Raw genomic sequence first — 23,439 nt, 5'->3', positions numbered from 1 at the left:
TGTGTTGTATCTCACCAAGTACCTGTCTATCAGAGGCCAGACCCCCCCCCAAGAGACTGTGACTATGTCTTCTGTCAGCCATCTGGCCACTACATGGACACTAGACTGGCAATGTTTTCAGAGAAGGTTTCAAGGTGAAGAACCAGGCAACAGCACTAGTAAGGACTATGTTCACATTCTCCACTAGAAAAAAGCCACTTTCAATCTCCTCCTGTTATTACAACCATTCCCCTGCCCTTTTCACAGATGGAAACATGATGCTAGATTTCATGAGCTTCAAGTCACTATCACAACACAGCCTGCAGGAACATGGCCCTTTGAGGACAGCCCAACAGCGTGTAACCTTTACACAGAGCACGTTTTTTTGTTTTGTTTTGTTTTTTTCTTCACTGAACTGCTAAATACATCTTAGCAGCCTGAGCAACGAAGGACTTGCAGACGCCTCTCAAATTATTGGAGCAGCATTTCTTATTCTGGCTTATTCTGCTGCAGGGTCTAAACTCCAGGGTACAAATGCACAACCACCTAACAGCCACACTGTAATTTACCACACACCAGCTTAGCTGCACTATGATTTACCACACATTAGCTACAGTAAGAGTTGTGATTTTCCACCCATGTGTACTAATCTCACCCCTTTTGTGAGATGAAAATACATTACTTCTCATTTTAATGAAAGATGCTGAGGCTCATTTGTGTCACCCTAGAGTGGTGCACACTGGGAACGTGCATTTGAATAATCACAGCTCAGCTAATTAGCAGTATCAGATGCTCACCTGTGGCAAAAAAAAAATCAAGTGAATCATTTTCTTGTGTGATATGAAAATCAAGTAATATGAAAATCAAGTTTGCTCTTTAGTTATAATTGCACTGCAGCTGGGTATGGGCTGTGCCTGTATGCATATGCAGTGCATTTAACTCCTTAACTCCCTGGGTGGTCCAGGAGCTTCCCAGCCAGTCACCTGATTCAGTAAGAACATGGGCTGGCTTGAGACAATGCACCAACTTGAAAGCAGGTGATTGACTGAGCTTCATAATTAAGCATTTGACTGATCCTTACTGATGCCCTCTGGGTGAGAACTTCAGACAGTCCTACAAATTCCCTGAAGCAGCTCCCGTTGTGTCTAGTCCGATTTACACGCTTAAATTTGTTTGGTGGTTAACATCCTGAGTGGACCATCCCAAACACTCCCCTAGGTAATTTCTGCTGTAGAAGTGCAGATTGCACATAGATAAGACATTTGTAAATAGTCAGTAGAAACTGCTCCTGTACACACAGCCATGTTGGACCATGGCTGGCTGGATTATAAGAACTGAGCAAAACAGTAGTTCAAGCAGTTTCCCAATCCGGCTGCAGACACTGCTGCAAGCACCCTCCCAATGGAGACTCCCTGTCACCAAGGGACAGTGACCAAACGTCCTATTTGGGAGATTTGATTCCCCATGTGATTCTTAATTTATGCCATGATCCAAATAAATTTGTTTTTCCTTTTTAACAAACACTCTGTCATGACTACCTGTGCAAAATGTGTGAGCCCCCTGTCCTGTTGGGAAAGGCCACAACAGTCATCCAAAGAAAAGCTTGGAGGTGGTTTATGACATTTTAAAAGCAAGGCACAAATTACATGTTCCAGTTATGAGGCTTTAGTTTTGGTTGTGTTTCATTGTTCTCTGTACCAATAGTAACTGGTGCCTTGCCATAGGGTCTGCCCACAACAGGACTCAAAACAAAGTCTTCAAGTTGAGCTGGAGACCTGTTCAGCCACACTAGGAAGAATGACATGACTGTTTTGCCTCACTAAAAACCTATGCAAAACAGGAGAAGCTTTACTAAAACAAGTGAAATTGATGAAGGAGTTTGAAATTCAAACTCAGCTCCCTCTGCTGCTGCTGCTGCTACAACTTACCTGTCACAGCTCTGATGCTTGCCATCTTGCTCTTCTGGGGTCCCTTCTCTGCCCAGATGTGGATGACATATTCCATGCCTGGCTTCAGATCCAGTAAGGTGATGATGTCATTTTCAATCCCCACCTCTATCTCCTTAATGTCCCCATCAGCTGAGGTGTATCTCACCATGTACCTGTCTATGGGAGCCTCAACTTTATTCCATGAGACAGTGGCTGTATCTTCTGTCACTCGGTCAGTTGCCACATTGGTTGGACTATCAACTCCTGAGAGAACACGTCAGAGTGCAGAATGAGGAAACTTCAGCTGAATTAAACCACTACAATACCTGTCACGACATGTGCACATTTCCTTCATTTTTGCTTTGTGGCTTCGGCCAGTTAAAACACAGTCACCTAGGTTCCCCCCTACAGCCCCTCGAGAAAGAAAGGCATCCATGAGAAACCAGCATGGTCAGAGTGGGGAGAAAGCAGGACTGTTCTACCATTTAGATGAAACCTTGCATTTTTTTCTGCAGGAAGAGCTTGCAGGCTACCTGCTTCACCTTCCATGGGTACCAACTTGAGCATTACCTTCTCACTTGCCCTCCTCACAGCACCAAGTATAGTCCCCATCCTTTCTCTGCCTCTGGTATCAGCCGTTTGTTGCTCTTCCCTTTCTGCCTACCCTGCAGACCTGTCTCTCAGACTCCCCCGAGGCTTCTGCTATTTTAGGTGATGAATCAGAATTTAGTGGTAGCTCTTGCAATATCTGGTATTTGTCTTAGTTGCAGCTCCTAAATTCCAGGGGTTACATAAGAATATGAGCAAGATTAGTCATTGTGCATCTTTTTTTTTTTTTTTCCTTTTTAAGAAGTTCTGCAGCCCCCATGTGTTTTCAAGCTGTTCTTCACAGACAAGGCAAGGGTGTTCCAAATAATCAGAATCTACACAGGTCAGAAGAGCAGCCTTACAATGGCAGTACAGAGGTTGTAGGTTTTGTTGTTTTAAATCAATTTTCTTTTAAAGGAATAATTTACAAGAGGATTTACATTACATCAGGAATGTCAGGCCTGATTTGGGATTTTTCAGTCTTTGGATGCAGCATGCCTATGCTTTTGTAAGAGAGCTAAATTTCAGAGTTTCCAGAATCTTGCAGGTAGAATGAGAGTTCAAAATTTTTCCAAGTTCTCTTTTGCAACATAATAGCTCAAAAATATTCTGTTGGGGTTTTTTTGGTTTTGTTTGTTTGTTTGTTTGGGGTTTTTTGTTTGGTTTTTTTTAAGAGCTTGAAACATTAATGAACCAACAGGGTTTCCAGATCTGCTTTAATATTCAGGTCTGGAATGGCTAGGCTGCCAGTTACAGGAAAAATAAGGCAAGTAACAATAGAACCTGCCAGGCCTTCTGAGCTGTACTGAGCACACAGTCGGAGCAGAAGTCAGCTTAAAGATGCTTCTGTGCTCTCCCCATGCTGGACATGATTACTACATCTGACTCAGGCTCCATTACAAGATGAAGCAGTCCAAAGCATCAACCTCTAAGGGTCAGCAAGTAGCTGAAGCCTCTTCAGTCATTTCGCACATAAGAGGTGAAGACTCAAGCTACTACAGAAATGCCAGGGCTGTGGGGCTGTGCAGCCCACTGGACAAGCACAGCTTCACCTCCACAGGTGTATCAGACCACACAGCAGGCTGGGACTATAGTCCCCAGTGGAAATGCAGGCCTGGCAACGGTGTGCTAATCTGCTCCTCAGTCCAACTGTTCTGTTCAGTCTGGTGAACAGCAAAATAATGGTGGAGCCAGGCAATACAGGAAGGAAGAAGAACTTATCCTCTTCCTTATTGCTGCTGGGCTCAGAGATCAGAAAAATCAGCAGCACCAGCTGCCCAGAAGATCCATAAGGAAGGGCCATATCCAGACCACAAATCATGTGTGCTAGGTTTAACCAAGGTCATCCTGTCAATGACCTAGTTAGGGAAGTCATGAACCAGCAAACTTTGAGTTACTGCTGGACGTAGCTCTGAGCTCGTTTGAGGGTTGTTATTACATACAGAGGCCAGCTTACTATGCTTATCCTGTGTCTGGCTGGAGCCGTTAGTCAAGTTAAGGGTGAAGTTACTGTAGGTTTAAAACCAAGGCAAAAGTCTGAGCTAGGGCTAGGTTTAGTGTTTAATATACAGTGTAGACAAGCTTAAACAAGATATAAGCAGACCTGGTTGCAGGTCATACATGAAGTGCACCTTTTGTGCTGCGATCTTGACAGATCTGTCCCCAAACCCTGTAGTAACATCACTATCATAAAAGGAACTTTCCACGTACCAGTCCTACCACTCACTGAAGATGGTTCTCCCTCTGTATCATCTTTCATGGGTATGACAGTGACCTCGTACTCTGTGCCAGGTTTCAGGCCTACAAAGAGCAAAAGGAAGCATCACCAACAATGAGGGAAGACGTAATTTTTCTTAAAGAAAGCTATTTTTAGTCTATCCAGTTCTAGGTTTGTAGCAGAGAGGAACTTAAAGTTTAGATTTCCATCTAACTTCCTTTTGTCTTGAGAATGCCTTGATAACACTTGGTCCAGCCTTGCCCTTAGGGCATACATTGACTACAGTAAGCGGGGATTTCCAAAATATCAGTCTTACCAGCTCTGAAACAGAAGAATATACTTCATTCCTAACAAGGACAGAATTAAAGCTGAATAAATATACCTTGTAACTTGCTATCCACAGGCTACAGAAGCTTTCTCCCTGTGGAGACACCCACCATTATGGGATAGGGGAACCCCAATAGATCTCACCCTGGCCTACGGCAGGTAGGAGGTGAAGGAAAACTGGCAATCCACACATGAGAGAAGAATCCTCTCAGGTCTATGGTCTGACCATCAATTGCTCCTGCCACTTCTCCCTGCCCCTGCCCAGTTTGGAATACCCACAAGTACTCACCAGTCATGATGTGTCTGCTCTTAGGGTCATTGCTTTTGGGCACCATGACCTGCTTCTCATCCATCCCCACCAGGGATCTGAACTTCAGCTTGTAATAATCCACATCTGTTGGTGGGTTCTCCCACTCCACTTCCAGGGAGTGCTCCATCTCTTCTGTCACCCAGATGGCACTGAGTGCAGACAGGACTGGGAAGGACAGCAGAGGACCGTGAGGAAGCAGCATCAGCATGAAAAGGTAGATGTAAGATAGGAAGTTGCTAAACATTCCTCCTCCCTGCCCAGTCACCTGCTCTGAGACCCAAGACATTTTCATCAGCCAAACTGAAGAGTTAAGCAAGTACAGTACAACCATTATTTCAACAAGCTTCATTTTATCCATGGTAACACTCCAACTCAAGAGTTGTCTGGCTCTCAGCTCCCACCTGTTGTGCTAGAAGCAAGAAAAATGTCAAAATGACCAAACTTTTCACTGTTTTTGCCAACTGCAGACAGATAGCATAATATCAGCTGCTAACAAACTTTCAGTTCTCAAGAGACTGCTTCAAACATGCAGTCTTTCCACACTCAACCTCCTAACCTCAGTAGCATCAGGCTCATTCAGTCCTGGGAAGAGACTATGAGGAAAACTCGCTGATGCAGACATATGTGGCAAATTAGTACCTAGGAATGACATCCTGCCTACTTTAAAGTCCCTTCTGCATCCAGTCAAACAGTGCACTATTCTAATAACATGCTGGCTTTATTGTGCATGCTTCCATTCCTGCTTCTTGCAGCAGGCAACATTACAGATTCCCTGGAATTCAGGTGTGTCAATGCAAGTAGGATTTGGACAAGATAAAGTGAAAGAGGGGAAAATTGCAATACATTCAGTCCTAATGATATGTATCTGGGAACAGAGTCTCCAGAAAAGAACAATGACAGAAAACTGCAACTGAGGCTGGGAAGAGAAAGTGCTCTCCAGCACTCAGAGAGGACATTACAAACCTACAAAGCCAAACAATTCACTCCACTTGTTTGAATCTAACTTTAAAGATCTACGGCTTCTGACTCTGAAGAAAAATGCTTCCTGCTCCTACCTGTACTTGCTTCTAGATACTTGGGCTCACTGGCAATCCCCTTCTTCACATGATGAAGCGTGACATTGTATGTGGTGCCAGGGTGGACACCCACAATCTCATAGCTGAGCTGCTCTTTGGGCACGTGGACTTGTTTCACCAACATCTCATACCCCACTGGATAATAGCTAATGAGGTAATTATCTACATCAATCATTGGATCCCAGCCGACAGCCAGAGAGTTCTCTGTGGAGTTCAGTAGCTGCAGGTTCTGAGGAGCAAGCACTAGAAGAGAAATGAAGAAAAACACTGCAATGAGGACAATGTCTTGTCACACAGCCAAGCAAGAAGTTTTTTCAAACCTATTTTGAATACAAGGAAAGCACAGAACTAGAACTCCCAGTCTGTAGTCATCTTGGATTTGTCCAGTTCCTTCTGCTCAACAGCATATCATTAAATACAAATGAATACTGCAGCCAGTAACAAATACAGTAATTTCCTGGATGACTCTTTCCAGCTTCTAAACCCACACTGGCATGAGGAAAACTCTCTCATAAAGCTGTCCCTTCCCATGCCTCTAGGAAGAGAAAGACAAGCCAAAACCTTCTTTTTGTATCACTGTCAGAGTTATTTCAAAATGTCAGCTGGTCCCCAAAACTGGGGAACACAGCTTCTCCATAGCAGAGGTAAAAAACTGAGCCTTTATACTGATGGAAACTTACACTTGGTGCCTGGCAGAGACCTGGGCAAATCTGCCGCACATAATAAATTTCAGGACACCAACAGTGCCTTAACCGTTTTGCCACAAGACAGAAAGCTCATCAGTGTCTTGAAGCAGCCCTTAAGAGCAGTCAATGTAGAACATCCATCAGAAAGTTTTCCTGATTTTAATTATAAGTAAGCACATCATAAACTGATCAAACCATCTACCAGCTGTATTTCATTAGCAAGACACTAACCAATAGCAACAAAATAGATAGCAAGTGCCTGTAAAAAGGCATGTATCAGCAACATTAGGTCAGATAGCATCATGAGTTTCTTCTCACTTGAAAGGCAGCATTCATTTCCTTGTGTAATTCACAGCTCTCATGAAATTCCACCCTCAATATGTGCATGCCATTGCTTGTGATGAAAACTTTGTACAAAATGTGAGAACATTCATCCTGCCTCTCCTTGTGATATAGGAGCTGGATTTGAATAATCCAGCTTTGCAGTAAAATAATAAAGAACCTAAATACATACAATGTGGTTTATGCCTTGTCTAAGCGTAGTTCAGAGAGCATTGTCTCTGCCTCTCTGAGGAGGAGAGATGTGGCATAAGAAACCAGAATCAACTGTTTAGGACAATGCCTAGGACAGTTTGTGTTTCCAAGCAGGACATTTTGATGAGGGGTTCCTGCCAAGGCAGTGACTCTCTAGCCCAGGGGAATCTACTTTTGCAACATGTTTTTTTCCTCTGCCCTGAGATGCACCAGAGCCACCTTCTCCAGCCTACATGACAAACCCAAGCACTTCAGGACTTGACAGAAACGCTCCTGGTCAGAGCCGGGGGTGTGAAGGGGAAGGAGGCACTGCCTGGACTTGGTAACCCTTGAAAACCTCCTCCTCTTGTGCTCCAACAGCAGAGGACCTCGTAGCCTGAAGCAAAACGGTTCATCACAGGCACAGCACTAATTGCCGAGGTGAATTAGGAGGATGGGTGGTTGTGGGCCGTGCCAGAGTCCATCTTGTGTTCCGCTTGCTCTCGTCAATCTCTCTCCATCAGGCAGCTTCTCCTCAGGAAGCAGGAAACGAGCAGCACATGTATAGATCCAGCGCTGGGCCAAGAGCTCACACGGGGGCTTGTTGGGAGCCCTGGCTCCCCTGGGAACAGCAAAGAGCCCCTCTTTATTTTCTGTTCCAATATCCTGAGTACAGCATCAACACAAAGACTTCCTGGTTAAATGAATATTGTGCTGAGATACCAAAAAACTGGTTTTGTGGATAATTTTGTTTTAAACTGCTGGTTTATTAATCTTCAGATACCCCACAGTGCTATTTTGAAGTGCCAGTAAACAAAGTCCAGAAAGAGCACAGGCCAATATCTGCTGTTCAGTGTGTCTTTGTCCTCTATTTCTCCTTCAGGAGGAATTGCAAGACATTAATTATACTGTTGCATGTCTGATAGTAACTTCTAGATATTCAGACATTCCAGTTACTATGGCAATATACAACAAAATATGTCATTTCATGATCTGAGTTACATAAAAAAAGAACATAATAATGATAAATAAATAAAAACAGTGCTCAGTGTAAATCTCCTAGGATGCAGAAATCTAACCCAAATTGGAACAGAAAAGGCAATTTGACATCTATAGGAGAGGAGTGCTTGGCTACAGATGCTGAGATGGGAACCATTTGCCTTTGGACTTAAAGTTCTTAAGCAGAGGTGGAGGTGTAGCGCTCAGAAACAGTAGCAAAATGGATTGTGCTATATGCATTAACTCTGCAGTGCTTGCTCACTCAGAGAACAGAGACCACTTTCACAGCCTGTAAAAGAGCTGCAGGTGTTGTGTAAAGGAAGAGGATCCGAGGCTGGCTGGGCAACAGTTCTCTGGGAGAATTGTTTCTGCTCTGGGAGAAACTCTTCTGCTTGCCACCTGTAAAGGTGCTGCCTCCTGAGCAGCAAATCCCAGTCTACTGACAGAAGAGTGCTGGAGCCACAGAAACATCTCTGGATAGCGTGGAAGGGGTAGGAAAAGTGAAGTTTTGACAGAGAGCTCTTGTTTGGATGAAGAATTTGAGCAAATAATCTACTAAATAAAAGGTGAGCCTCTAAGCAGATAGATCAAGCCTGAGATGTGAGGGATGATCCAGAGCAGAAAAGACCTGTGAGTAGAGTCACTGCAAACCCTTACTGAGCAATACCTGGTGCTTGGTGTGTGACTGTTACCTAGTTCTCCTTCATGAGGAACCATGAAAGATTAGACCAAGAGTGATGTGCTGAGAAGGAAAGGCAGCTTCCAGGGTAAAAGGCTGAGTGCTGAAGCCTAGAGTATCAACATGTGGTTATAGGTTTCTCAGAATTAAGCAGAAACTGCTGGACACACACCTCAAGATCAGCTCAGTCAGGTCTTCAGGCAAATCATAGCGCCTTGTAACAAAGCAGGATAAGGGAGAATTTCCCAAAGACCTCACTTCAAAGGGAGGTTATTGAAAGGATTTATGCATCCTTTGTCTCACAGTTTTTATCAAATCAACTACCTTATCCACAAGCAGTGCACACTGCAGCAAACATGCTTTTACCTTCTATTGTCTCATTTATATGTCAAGAAACAGACTGTGGCTCCATACTCAGTTTTGCTCTCTCCTTCAGCTGTTACACACAGGCTTGTACTAACACTACCTTTAAGTGTGTTTCCACCTTTCCCCAACTCAGAAATGTTTTCCAGGCAATTCTTGAAGACAAGGACCAGTCAGCAACCCCTAGCCCAGCAGGAATTCTGAGAGGAACATGGTGACCCCAGGCTTCACTTACCTACAGGATTAACCAAATGTTTATGGGAGGTAGAGAGGGAAACTCAGATTGAAAGAAAGAAGGGAGAAATAACTCCCAGGCATATCTTACCCTGGGAACAGTCAAGGCCAAAGAAGCCATCGTGGCAGTAGCACTCTCCTGTGTCACAGAACCCATTGCCACTGCAGTCCTCGGGACATCGTTTCTCACTGCAGTCCTCTCCGATGAACTCCTCGTAGCACTGGCAGACCCCTTTGGCTGTGTCACAGATCCCATTGCCGCTGCAGTTCTCAGGACAGAGCTGGTGGCTGCAGTCCTCACCAAAGTAAGGTTCATCACAGATACACTTCCCGCTGTCACAGCGCCCATGGCCGCTGCAGTGGCTGGGGCAGGTGGGGTGGGAGCAGTCACTGCCCTCCCAGCCCTCGGCACACTTACAGCTGCAAGTCTCATAGAGGAAAGTCCCATGGCCGCTGCAATGCGAGATACCTGGTCAGAGCAGTACCAGGATACATAGCAGCAAGTGTGACACACAGATGAGACAAAATAAAAAAAGAAAGAAAAAATTAGGAACATAGCAACGGACAGATAGTGCAAAGGTGTGTTCAAGGTCATTAAAGGAAAGCATAAATATCACTGGAAAATATGGGCTGAAAAAGACCTGAAGACATCACCTTGTCCATCTGCCCCAGGTCCAAGGAAGGACCAGCTCTACCCTTGGCTTTCGCAACACATTTGACTGTAGTCAGCAGGAATGCAGATTCCATGACCATCCCAAAGAGTCAATTAGAAAACTTTTCACAGACTCTAACCTGAATCTTCTTGGCTGTAATTTAAGCTCACCATTTCTCACCACAGTTGTTATAAAGATGGAGAGCACATTATTCTCATCTGCTATACACCTGTATTTTTCATGTAAGCAAAGACAGCACTTCTTCCTGTCTCCATTCCCCAAACAACATCAGTTTGTTAAATCTTTTCTTAGAGGCCATGCAGCGTAAAACTTTCATCACCTGCAAGGCCAGTGGCCACCAGAAAACATCATCATCATAAACTCTGCTCTTTAGTCAGTTATCAAGGAGGAAATAAAAAGACAAATTCTCAACAACTGCAAAAATTCTGGAGGGAAAAATGAGAAAGGAAAAGACAGGACCAAGAAGTGCCTCCCCCATCTCCCACCCTCCCACAGAAATTCCTCCACTGAATCCTTCCACCTATGTTAAACTCAGGAACTGTTCCCTTCCACTTCTGGGAGACACCTGGGGAGATTTCCCCTGTGCTGGTACCAGAAATGGTATGTACTACCGCATTCTGGGACCTTCAGATTTCCTTTCACATCACAGAAACCAGAGCACCATCCCATCCATAGGACTCAAGCAATTCACTTGCGGAGAACCCCCATAACCTTGACAAATGGATTCCAGTCCCCAAATCTCTGCAGTAAATAGGCTGTGTCTGGGATGTAAGAACAACTGTTACTTACCTTGGCTTCCCCCACAACATTTCTGAGGGCTGCAAACTTCTCTCAGCTCTGCCACTTCTTTCTCAAGCTTCTCTATCCTTTCAAACAGACCCTTAATGTGGGTCAAAGTTTCGCAGTCCCCTTTGGGTGCATGCACATGGATGTTGTGCCTAAAGATTATATTCTGCTCTTCGTTTTCCACAGCCTTGCCAGGATCTAGCTGCACCCTGCTGTTGTCTTCATGCTGTAATGGATCTGCTTCCACCTTAATCTGAGAGGACATGGGCAGGTCAATCTTGTAGGAGTGGCTGAAGGATATTCTTTGACCATTGCTGGTGCAGTTGTGAGATGCAGGTTGTTGAACAGCAGATGTCTGAAGAGCACAGCACAGCAATACTCCCATTGGGAAAGCAAGCCACCTCAAGAAATCCATCTGGTAGGCTTTCAGAGGCAGCACTGACCCCTCAAACAGCACGGCTGCTTTCAAGAAGAGGAAAAATATAAGAAGTGTGATCGTAAAGCTGGTTTACATGATTTTGTAAAAGCCAAATTCTGTTTAGCCTTGATTCAGTACTAGGTTGGTCAGTACCTGGAAGAGTCACACTGGATGAGTTGGATACAAAAGAGCTTCTAGACTGCCAGTCTAGGAGTTTAAAATTTGCATCTTTCAAGTGAGACTTAGTATCATGGTCCATTGCAATTATTAATTATGCCATAGCAATCCTCATTCCCCTGCAGTTACAGTAGACATTGTATAAGTCTCCCAGCTGTGATCTGGATTATTGATCATCTTTTTGGCTATAGTAATCTCCAGCAGCTTGCATGGTTTTCAACTAGAAGCTTGGTAACTGTGCTGATGCTGTGTGCATGAAAAATTCAGAGACCTGACATTCATCTTTTGGTACAAGATGTTTGGAAGATAGTTTTGCTCACTTTACATGTATCATGCCATGAGATATCTTTCCCAGGACAGCTACATTTCAGGCATGGGTAGAAATGTTTTCAGAAAGGTGTTGAAGGGGATGCCAAAAGTCAGTTTGTACAGGGAATATAAGCATAGAACACTTTCTCAAGGAAGGAGATCAGCTGGACCACAGAACAGGTGTCACTGGGATGGAATAGACATGTCTGCATAGAGCTGGAAAACAACTCATACCCTTCTGCAGCACATTGTTAAGCATCCCTTTCCTTCTCCCATCACTCACAGCCCATGGTTCTGTAAATGCACCTCATGTGCTGACCTGACCAAATGTCAGTCCCAGCCTTAGAGTCCCCATCTCTGCCTGCTGGACATAGAGGAGGGGAACCGAGTTTCTGCAGAGCTGAAGACATCTGCTCTGTAGAGGCAGGACTGAGATTCTCACCGGGCTTCACATGGGCTGTTAATTACATCTCACAAAACCCTCACTTTGGGTACAACTGTCCCGACAGAGCTGAACCATCTGTCTTCAAGGTCTCATGTTGATTATTTCTGATTTAGTCCACCACTTCAAGAAGGCCCTTCAGATTTAAATTACCAGGGTTTTGCCACTGGACTCAAATGATACATAAAATTAAACCCATCGTTGTCTTCTGATGTAGCGCATAGCCTACACTGTTATCTGAATTGGGGAGAATTAAAATATTTCCTCCATTTGAAACCAGTACTTTGGCATTTTGTGTGCCTGAACACTGGATTCACTTGAGGGATTTCAAGTTTATTTTGCTTTGACTCAGTTATCTGATTTGTTATCTCAGCATTGGCAAGGTTCATTTAGAAGCTACTAGAGCAAATCTGTTAACACATGGAGTGAGAGGATGTGTTGTAAACCCATTTGTTTTCCTGTACTTTTATTTCAAAAACATTCCTTCTTTCCTACCCCGCATAAATAAATAGGAAGAGCTTGATTTCAGGGTGATTAAGTCTCAAAACGAAGACTTAAAAATAAATAAATAAAATATTACTGTTTAACTGCATTGACATTTAGAGGTCAAAACTGAAGTCGAAACATTTAGTTTAAAGTCTTCAGGTAAAGTCTTTAACAGAAACAAAACTGTTCACTGTAAAAATTTTGTGCTGTCAACTAAGCAACAATTTTGGACTGAAGAAATGAACACCTCACAAGACAAGAATAACAGGAAGGAACAGAGCAAACATGGGTGGAAGGATAAAATGTAAAGTTAGAAACCTAAATTTATCAGTTGACTTATTCAATGTTACAAACTAAATTTTGGCATTAATGGTAGGTGTCAATCTGTACAGGAGGTGATACATACTTGGTTAAATACTTAGAATTTCATATCACAGGATGCAAATACAAAATGCCACCATATGCGACTTACTAAGCACTCATGTTATTCATTGCATAAGCAGAAGAAAAAAACATTATTTAAGTGCTAAATTAGGTAATGCGATAACTAGAAAGCATTTGGTCAATATGTATCCATAGAGACAGCACATCTGAACTCAGTGCTGGCCCAGGTAATACTCTCTGAAGTAACAGAGGACTCCACTCCTGAAGAATCATACTAAGTTTTCATCTCCTCAGCTATGTCCCTTATAATCACATTTCTGAAAGTCATACAATCCTGAGCTATGATGAAATTTAACTGTTTCTGTGAAGCATCCTTATATCTCCTAAATGTCTGCCAAAACTTTGGAAATATCCCTGCCATTAGATTCGTGCCCTACCATTGGCAGCACAGCTACAGGAAGGTGTCCTTCATCCTCAGAAACATGAAGCTTTGTTTGCTAAAAACCAAACAAAAAGCCACCACCATTGGAAATACATATTATACCTGCTTATACCTATATTGCAGGCCACTAATGCATCTTTCTTCAAGCAAAATCATCACTGACCTCAACCAAAATACGGTATAGATTTCAAGATTCAGTCTACAATTCTTTATCTTATATGAATAAAATAAAATAAGGGAATTATCTCTGCTGCTTATTCCCAAGTAGCAATTTGTTTCATTGTGGGTGTTTTTTCCCCTCCATTCAGCACTTATCTACATTTAACATTTACATGAAGAGATAATTCACATTTAACTTACAGTAAGAGAAATGGAGGGGGGGAAAGTATGTGGCTCTGCAGAGGCAGGGCTTCTTCCCTATCTCTATCTCCTGAGGTTTTGCAGATACCCATTTGTGACCAAAGATGCAGCTTTCTCACCCTGACCCAACTGCTATTCTGTTTCCCAAGACTCCTCTCTCTCAAAGGGCCACAGAAACTAACTATACCTTTCTTCTTCTTCTGCTTTGCAAACTTCTGAAACAAATCAAATCATAAGAGATTGCTTCAAAGCTCTGAACAAATTTAACGTCCAAATTCTACGGATTCTCATCATAGTCCATTGCAGGAAACCCCAAAAACTTTGTTTTGTGGGGTTTATTTCCAAACCCCTGGAGATGAGTCCCCCAAACCACCCCACCATCCCAAATAGACACATGCACAAAATCTCTTTGCTCAGCACCAAGTGCTGAATAGCATTCTGGGTTGTAACATGATGTCATTACTAATTAGGGCTTCGTGGGAACCACAAACTGATCTCAGATTTTCCTGGTCTTAGAGATCATTCAGGAGGAAAAACTCCTGAATGTAAGCATTTCTGTCAAGCATAATGAAAGAGGACAGCTTTTTTGGCTTCCTCATCATGTAATAAAGAGATTTTCCCCTGCTGTTAAAAAGAGTGGGTTTAACTGATTCTTCATGGAGAATATCATGTCATACATATAACTGGCAATAATAGCAGACTAGGGCAAGGACTATTTTAGGAAAGAATGCCTAACAGTTAGATCTACTAGAACAGAATATTCTCCTAAGGAAAGGGATGGAAGAAGCCCTGCTCACATCTTTCCAACCTTTGCAGAGGAAAGCATGGGATGATCAAAGCTGGAGATAACCTACAGTATTTATGTGAAAGACTCCAATGATCTAACTCTGTAATTCTTTTTCCATCCTACAGCTCAGTGTTTGAAGATTTGGGGTATAGGCCTTCACAGTATTATCTTCTGCTAGCACCCCATCAGCCATAGGAGATGCATGACTGGAAGCTGCTTCTGTCAAGGCAAGAGCTGATAAAGACACAGATGTAGATACTTAGCAGGGTGCCACCCAGGCAACATGGAGATGGGATTGAGGAGAGGAAGGGGGACTTGAAGTCACAGGAAAAAGGAAAAGCAGGTCTAGGACAGCTCCAGACAGGTTGCAGAAGAGGAAGGAAGAATTATAAGATCAAAGATTGAGAAATGGGGCAGAGTAGACTATGTACATATGCAAGCAGCAAGAGTTATACAACGCAACAGTAGAAGCAACACACATTACAGTTTAAGACAAATAGCCAGAAGGACACACAGTGAAAGGAGCCATGGGCTGAAACCTGAGCTTTCTAAGTACCAAGGGAGAGTAGACTGTGCGATTTTTTTGAGCGCAGCATTTTCAACACTAGGGCTAGAACAGAAGCTGCCAAGTTGTACCACAGTACTAGAGAAATGAGAGCTGGCAGTTTCCTAACTGCCAAGTTAGAAAATCGGCACATTTAGCCATCTTAAAGCTAGGGGAGATTTCTTGAGGAACATAAAAGGAATAACAAATATTGGAAGACATGTCAGAAAGTTCTTGGGAAGTTCACAGAAGGGCTCTGCTGATATCCAAACAGCCATCACTTACTTCAATTAACTCCCAAGAAGAGCAGCAACAGACCTGTCTGACCAATACTAGGAAGGTAGCATTTAGGCTCAGGAGACACAAGCATTATCAGTGATCTATATTTATCATGCACTCTGCCCGCAAATGGATGTTCACTGTAGAATGCTATACTGCTTAAAGCATGGAGATGGCAATGTAGCAGCAGGGGAGTGTGTAGCAGCAGCCTGTGGAGAGAAGCAAACGCACCTGCAGAGGCACATGGCAAAGCTGTGTTCTCAGATACAGAAGCAGATGTAGCAGCACAGAAGCTGATAAACCAGCTCATCTCCAAGTAAGCTGGAATACAGTCACGCTCCTTACATCTTGCAACACTTTTAGCAATAAAGAACACCACAAGTCAGCAGCACCAAAGAGCAGAACTCAGTCATTGAGGGCTACTATTTGGTGGCAGTCTGACAAAAATGGAAGGAGCATCAAAACATGCACAAATGATGATACTACTCAGATGCTAAGAAGTCTAGCCCATTTTCCTTCTGCTTTACGTATTTTTCTCGGTTAAGCATTCAGCTGAGACAAGCTACTAATTTTACAGACTTTCCATAAGTATAATTTAGTTTAACCAGCTGGATTGTTTGTCTTTATTTTTTGTGGTGAAACTATTCTACTGTACCAAATCTCATCTGCTTTAGAAAGCTCTGCATCAGACTTTCTTTTCTCTGGTATTTGTCACAGAAGTCATTTGATGCAACTGCTGTAATAAGCTAGCCAGCATTCTGTTTTCAATATTATGCAGTCTTTATGCAATTAATGCAACCAATGACTGCCAATAAAAAAAATGCAACGATTAATTTAGCAAGGTTGTTTCTTTTGCAAGCATCTACGTTTTTTTACTTCCAGACTGAATGAAACTTACCTAATGCTACAGAAGTTTGGGATGACTTGAAATAACAAATAGAAAAACAGAATTATAATCAGCCAGGTAGATACAGTGCTTTGAGATTCATCCTTATATTTACCTTTCCTTTCATGCTAATTCTTCTGCAATGTCTGGTAAGCAAGGTGTATTAACTATTCATATGTGAATGAGAGATTGCTTCTGAAATCCTACACACTCATTAGAAAGTGCAGAGAGGCTTAATATATTTGCACATTTGCTAGTTAGTATAAATATGCATTTTGTAACAAATGACCTAGCTCCCTTCTGTTAAATCATTAACTTCCATTTTAAGTCAGTCTTTCCTGAAGCAAATCTTTGTTCTGTTGCCTGCACAGCTCAAAAATTTTGCACTTCCTGTATTTGATCAACTCTACTTATGCAATGGATGACATTTTTATTATAAACAGTATAATCAATAAAGTACTTTTATTGTGAAAATAGTGATATATTTTATATGGTAAAGAACTTCTACTGGCTTCTACCATTGAGTCTGTGAAAAGGTGCACTAGAAGGCATAGGAAGAGTTTTTGGATGAGAAAGTACTGAACAATTACTGAGAGTGTTTGTTGCAATTATAAGATGTGTGATCGAATTCCAGTATGATCTCATGACAAAAGGAAGGGCTTTTAAAACAACTGTTGTCACACAGAAATCAGAGCCTAAAATGGAAATTACTAGGAACAAGCATTCTAAAATAATTACCTTCTAGGTTAAACCCTAGCTCCACTAAATCCAAAGGCAAAACTCCCATTTACTGTGGTAGGTATGTGGTTTCATATGGTTGGAGGAGACAACAGGAAAGCTTAAGCCTTTCAAAACAGAGTGACATTGAATACTACTATATGCTTTGCAATAACAATGCATGCCCATAATACAGGATTATTGATGTTTGTGTAAGGCTTTTAAAGCCTTAGAGGGTATCTGCTATAGGAAGTCAGAGAAAAATTGGCTGGGTTTTTCATTCAGAACAAACAACAGGAACCTCAAAGGAAGTAAAAATACTTTTCTCTTACCTTTCAAGTACTTTCAGCTGCCTGGTTCAGAGCCCTTCTGGTGCAGCCACCACTTGCAAAGGTAATTTGAGCAAGCTGAAAGGTCACCAAATCCTCTCTTCTTCCCACTCTAGCTGCAAGACAGCAGCAGTCCCTACAGTGAATTTAAGTCCCTTGGGCCAGATGAAAGGAACCAATAGAGGCCTCGGGGTGTTTCCCTCCCTCAAACCACCTAAGGAGCACACTTGGTTTGGGAGCGATTCCCTTACTCAGTATCAGCCTTGCACGCCAGCAGAAAGAATGATGTCCGATTCATTTTATGCTCTGCTTCTAGTCAAAAGCCAGAAAGTCTTTCCAACACTGTAAATCTGGCAGCAAACATCCCAAAATTATCACTGAGACCCATGTATTGACAAGCACATTTGTAGTATCAATAATGTGAAATTCAGGTGGAGTAACGCAGAAAGTAAAAATAAAACACCTTTCAAAACCAGCAGTAGTTAAACACAATGCTGCCCTTGAGAACTTAAAGCAAATTACATGTTGTAGGCATTGTTAAGGTACCCATACGATTATTTTAACCACGTGCATTACTGAGCCCAGTTTTTAGCTAAGAAAACGTCTCAGATTCTGACCAGTTGCTTTGCTTTACTGCAACCAGAAGCTGTGCTGAGGGAGCTGAAGACAGCAGCAGCCTAAGGGCTATCAACATGCATCATTAGCCCTTGCCAATCTCAGTCGCTGCAACCGGGGAGTGAAGTCAAATATAGCATGCTTACCACACTGAACACTACAAATACCACTAACTTACACTGGGGCTCCACGCTTTCTCACTTAGTTTGTATTTTTTAAAGCTGTAAGCACCAAACACGCTGTCCTTGGCAACCCTGTTACAGAAAGGGAAAGATAGTGCTGCAAGACAACACACACTGTCCCACCTCCACAGCTGGAAGAGTGCTGATTACACAGGTGATGCTATTGAGCAAGGGAGGGTTTCAGCCCTGGCTGGAGAAATAGTTCCCCTTCCCACACTCACTGGTTCCTCGCCCATCTGGACCATCTAACAAACACAGAGAGACCAAGGGGAAGTGGAACAAAATACTGTAGAAACATATGTGTGCTCTAACATTCAAATCCCCTTCGATCACATCCAGCTCCCTACTTTATTTGCTCTGCTGATATTCTACAGATTGCTTTTACCAGCTGGCAAGCTGAAAAAATAGCAAGTTATAGACAATAATATCAGGGAACAAAGCTTGAAATTCTGTCTCCCTGCAGACACCAGAAACCTACTTCCAAGCCAGTTACGCATCAGTACACCACATCACCAGGAAGCACAGTCACAAACAGCCTGGGTTTTGAACTGGATGCTCACAGAAGGGTTGCAGCCCATAGGCTGTGCAGGCCGAGCCCTTTCTGCTGCTGCAGTTTCCCTCCACAGACAGACCCTCGCACAAGTTTAAGAGCAGCCTTTCAGCTTCTCCGAGTATGAAGGGAGCATAGAGTTGGGAAATGAGGCCGGTGACAAGCGTCTCACCTCTCTGTCACTCATGAGACCCATCTAAAGCAAGGAGAAGTGAAAATAGCTATCCCTCTATCCCAGTTTAATGCTCTATGTAACAGGTACTAGCGGTTTCAGCTTGTCACATCCACAGGACAAAAACCATCAGGGTAGTTAACACCTGGGTTGGCAAGGCAACCAGAAACTGAACAGGCTGGGGAGAATTAACCACTTCATCAGCACTAAAAATGGCCTCTTTCCACTGATTACCATCACCTGCACAATCAGCCTAGATGGGTAAGTTGCTGTGGAAGCTGTTGCTGCTGACTGCAGCATGGATAATAAAACTTGACCGCATTAGCCTGCCAATCTGGCCGCTTCTTCCAGATTACACCCACATACCTCAAGGACCAGTATAATATACTAGGCATCTAAGTAAAATGCCTGGCACACAGACAACAAGCAGCATGACAAACTGAGAGAGAATCCAGCTTCTTGCATGACTTTTTGGATGTAGCTAACAAGCTGATATGAATGGAAAATTCAATCAAAATGGTTAATTCAACATCAAACACTTAATAGATGTTCTCCCTGAAATCAGGACATAGACTTATTGTAAACACTGTGTAAGCAAAGTCCCAGTCAGTAGAACAGGACAGTTTCTCTCACCAAACAACAGGGCAGCTAAGAACAACAGAAGCAGAATTTCCCATATATTTTTCAGTGTTCAGGTTTATGATTATTCAATTTTGTCTGTAAAATTCTGTAACTTATCCAAAATTCATGAGTTGAAAAATATGCAAAACGCTGATATAAATTTAGGAATAGTCCTAGGCGATGAGGAAGCCGACCAAGAAACTCTTAAGACACAAAACTAAAACCACGTTTAGAAAGCAGCTGGCAGGTAATCTAGTACAGAGCGACGACGTGCATACAGGACAAACGTGCTTTTCTGGACAGAGACCCCACAACGTGGTGTGATGTCTCTGCATCGCATTTTCTTGGTGGGACTCTTTTCCCTGTCATTTTTACAGACTTTCCTCCCCAACTAGGATCCTTTTGGTCCACCCAAAGTCGGATCCTGAGGTTTCTGTGGAAGTTGCCAGCTCCCTCTAATGACGGATGGTGCGACCGAGGCTGACACCGACACCGGGATATACAGCACAGCCCTCTAAACCAGTCTGGGTTCTCCCCCGCAAGGCACTGAAGTACAGTTTCACTGCAAAAGGACGGATGGGGAGAGCGAAGACCTGGCCGGCGTGGTGGAGACCGGGACCGGGACGCGAACCGGCGGTCCCACGAAGGGGGACGCTCCGAGAGCCCGGGACCCCGCCCCGGGCCTAAGCGCATGCGCGGTCGCGTCGCACTGAGAAGATGGCGGCCTCCGCGATAGGCTGGGCGCTGCGGGCCGCTCGGCAGGTCAGCGCGGCTCCCTCCCCGCTTCCCTTTCGGGGCCCTGTCCCGCCCGGCCAGAGGCGCCGGGGAGCGGGCGGGGATCGGCGAGGGGGCTGCGGGGCTTATCAGGCCGCTGGGGGCGGTGGTGGCGGGCTCGGCCCCGCGTCAGCCCAGACTTGGCTTGAGCCCCGGGGTTCGCCGGCGGCGGGAACAACGCGGGTGCGGGTGTACCTTCGGTTATTGGTGTCTGCCGTATCGCAAATTCCTTGCTGGCTTCCCTGAGCTAAGCTGGATCATACGTTACATTTCTTGGGCAGGAGCTGCACTGCGAGGAAGTAATTTGAAAAAGTCTGACAAAAGAGACCTTTATGGGAATAAGTCATTCTTGAGTTGGGCAGACTGTATGTGCAACAGGTGGGTATTATAAACCTAATTTTTTAAATTAGGTTCTCCCCTCACCCTGCACAACGCAAGTGCGGAGTTACTATGTGGACTGGAGGATGCTGCGGGATGTCAAGAGAAGGAAGCTGGCGTACGAGTATGCAGACGAGAGGCTGCGGATCAACGCCATCCGGAAGAACACCATCCTTCCCAAGGAGCTGCAGGTACCGGGCGGCTGCCCTGCAGCTGTGCCCCAGCCTGGGCAGGGCACGAGTCCACGCGTGCCTCCTACTGCTGGGCCACAGTGGCCGCTTGAGAGATCCAAGCAGCCACGCCAGGTCACAAATGCTTGCGTTTTCCTAACTCAGGAGCACAGAATCACATCATATCGCATAGTCACCACGAGCGCCCGGGCGCCTTCAGAGCCTCTGGCCTTTGGGGGTGTTCACAACAACAGCGTATTCGCCTGACTAGAAGCTGTGTGGGTTGGGTTGTGAGGTTTTTTTTAAAATAGGGCTTCTCATGTAAGCACTATATGTAACACTACATATGATGAAGTCTCATTTTTTTCCCTACAGCTGTCACTAACATACATTTAGAAAGCTAGTTTCCTTATTTCTGATAATATGGGATACTACATGGTTAGTTTTATAGTTTCCTAAATAAACTTCAGATTTTTTTGCTTATTTAAAAACCTGGAAGCCTGATCCAGCCAAAACCAATGGTTTGTTCAATGGGAAATACTTAATTTTACTCCTTGCCTGACCTACAAGCATGTAAAAGCTGCATCGGATCCGGGTGTTAGATCTGTTCTTAAAAATGCACATATTCACTGCCCTGCTCTCAGCCTTCCTTACTAAGCATTAAAAACATTTGCAAATACTCCTGTATGTATTTGATCTGGCCATGGCTAGTTGTGGCGAGATCCTTTCACACTTACACATCCTGGGAGAGAAAGTGTATGAATCTGCTTTTATATATTAACTTTACCATTCTCTTGGCAAGTCTAGTTTGTGTTGGATGTCCTTACAGAACAAAAACAAAAAAAGATTGCAACTTGCTTTGCTTTTGGTATTCCTCAGCTGCTTTTGTCACCTTTTGAAGTCACTAAATTATAGCAGCAGTTAGAATGAAGAAAAAGACTCCAGGAAAGTAACTTTTTCCTCCCCTACAAAATCTTACTTGGGCTCCAAATTTAAAGTCTTAAAAAGTAAGTTATGAGTTTTCTCTGAAAGCATAGGCTACTTTATGAATAAAATAGGTAAAAAAAATACTAAGTGTTTGGCTGTGCTAGGTAGAGTGTATAGGTAGAGCTATATACACAGATGTGTGACTGGACAAACCGGGTAACTGAAATATGTTCTGAAGATAGGAAGTCCTACTGACCTTGCTGTTACTGAAGTTGAAAGTCACATTGCTGCTCCCTTGATGCTGTCTTCCTTTGAAAGTGAACATCCCTTTAGAAGATAGCCTTACATTATTGCTTTTCAGCATTCCGGAAGCATAATGGGAGTTTTTGTAGTCCAGCCTCAGACCTTCCTTTTACCTCCAACTGTGACTTCCTACCATGACTGAACACAGGATTCCTTTGAGCCCTTCTGTCCTTTAGAACATAATATATTAAGGATGCTGACCTAGTCTCAAGTGACCTCCTTTAGGCTATATTTCCCTGCTGAGCTCACTTGTTCTTCTGAAATTCCATTTGCTGCTACCTGGTGCTTCCTGAAAACTGTTGAGCTCTCTTGCACGTAGAAAAGAGATTTCTTAAGCCTTCTCATTAGAACAGAGACACTTTGACTTGTCCTCGTCTGCCTGTAGCTCCTTCCAAAGTGTACTACATGAGATTCCTTTTACTGACATTCAAAGCATATTACCTGGGAAGGCAGTTAATAAGGAACATAGATTTAAGTTCAGCTCATCTTAAAGGACTAGCCCACCCTGCAACAAAGACAAAGCCAAGTGGATTTTGACTAACTATAATTACTGGCTTGAGGTTGTTAAGTCTGTAATAAGGTTAACTTCGGGTCTCATGTGGATTGTTTTACATTCACTGTTAGGATGCCCAGAAAGAAAGGGTCAAATGAGAAAGACAGGCGCAAGTTCCCTATCAAATAGCAAAGCATACTTGTGAGGTGGTAGAGAAGCTTGTGGTGGTTACCTACTCTACAGCTAGGTTTTTGAGGTCTGGCAATAAGCTTCCTCAAAATCCTGGGGAACACAGATAAACTCTATGCTGTGGTCTTCTGTTTTAGGAAGTGGCTGATAAAGAGATCGCTGACTTGCCCCGGGACAGCTGCCCTGTGAGGATCCGAAATAGGTGTGTCCTGACATCCCGCCCTCGGGGGGTGAAGCGTCGTTGGAGGCTCAGCAGAATTGTTTTCCGCCATTTTGCTGACCATGCTCAGATGTCTGGGATACAGAGGGCTATGTGGTAGATCACCACATGGATATACACCCAGGCAGAAAACACAAACAGATTAAGTTTGTGTGTTCAAGTAATTAAAGCAAGACTGTCCTGTCTAGAAGTCCAGCATCAGTATCAAATTATTAAGGGAAGGATGAGAAGCCATGCTGATTCATTAAACTTACTTACTGGATTGTGATTGGTATCAGCTGACAAGAAGCAGCATAACTCCACTAAACTGGTCTGTATGTGAGGTGGTTTTATTCTGAGGGAAAATGTTCACTACCTGATGCTTGCAGAACTAAGCTGAGGTTTGTGATATGGGCAACATTAGAAATAAAGACATACAGCACAAGG

The 23,439-nt window shown here is 43.6% G+C and overlaps 2 protein-coding genes across 2 annotated transcripts in view; one reads left to right on the top strand and one right to left on the bottom strand.

The window, feature by feature from the left end:
- Positions 1 to 17,927, bottom strand: part of TNN (tenascin N) — a 31,864-nt gene extending 13,937 nt beyond the window's left edge. Inside the window, exons 1-7 of the mRNA XM_069789639.1 lie at positions 17,423 to 17,927; positions 10,863 to 11,318; positions 9,491 to 9,868; positions 5,905 to 6,168; positions 4,829 to 5,014; positions 4,206 to 4,295; positions 1,908 to 2,171 (exon numbers count right to left, since the gene is read on the bottom strand). Coding sequence (XP_069645740.1) covers positions 1,908 to 2,171; positions 4,206 to 4,295; positions 4,829 to 5,014; positions 5,905 to 6,168; positions 9,491 to 9,868; positions 10,863 to 11,274 — 1,594 coding nt within the window. The 5' untranslated portion in view covers positions 11,275 to 11,318; positions 17,423 to 17,927. The remainder of the gene's footprint in view (positions 1 to 1,907; positions 2,172 to 4,205; positions 4,296 to 4,828; positions 5,015 to 5,904; positions 6,169 to 9,490; positions 9,869 to 10,862; positions 11,319 to 17,422) is intronic.
- Positions 17,928 to 20,211: 2,284 nt separating this feature from the next.
- On the top strand, positions 20,212 to 23,437 carry MRPS14 (mitochondrial ribosomal protein S14). The gene is made up of 3 exons (XM_069789638.1): positions 20,212 to 20,321; positions 20,744 to 20,902; positions 22,931 to 23,437. The coding sequence occupies exons 1-3, from the start codon at positions 20,277 to 20,279 to the stop codon at positions 23,111 to 23,113; spliced, it is 387 nt and encodes a 128-aa protein (XP_069645739.1). The 5' UTR covers positions 20,212 to 20,276; the 3' UTR covers positions 23,114 to 23,437.
- The last annotated feature ends 2 nt before the right edge of the window (positions 23,438 to 23,439 follow it).

The sequence above is a fragment of the Haliaeetus albicilla genome, chromosome 8, assembly GCF_947461875.1.
Source record: "Haliaeetus albicilla chromosome 8, bHalAlb1.1, whole genome shotgun sequence".
In the NCBI taxonomy this organism is placed as follows: domain Eukaryota; kingdom Metazoa; phylum Chordata; class Aves; order Accipitriformes; family Accipitridae; genus Haliaeetus; species Haliaeetus albicilla.
The sequence above is the reverse complement of the archived record's forward strand: the minus strand, read 5'-3'. Positions and strand labels throughout refer to the sequence as shown.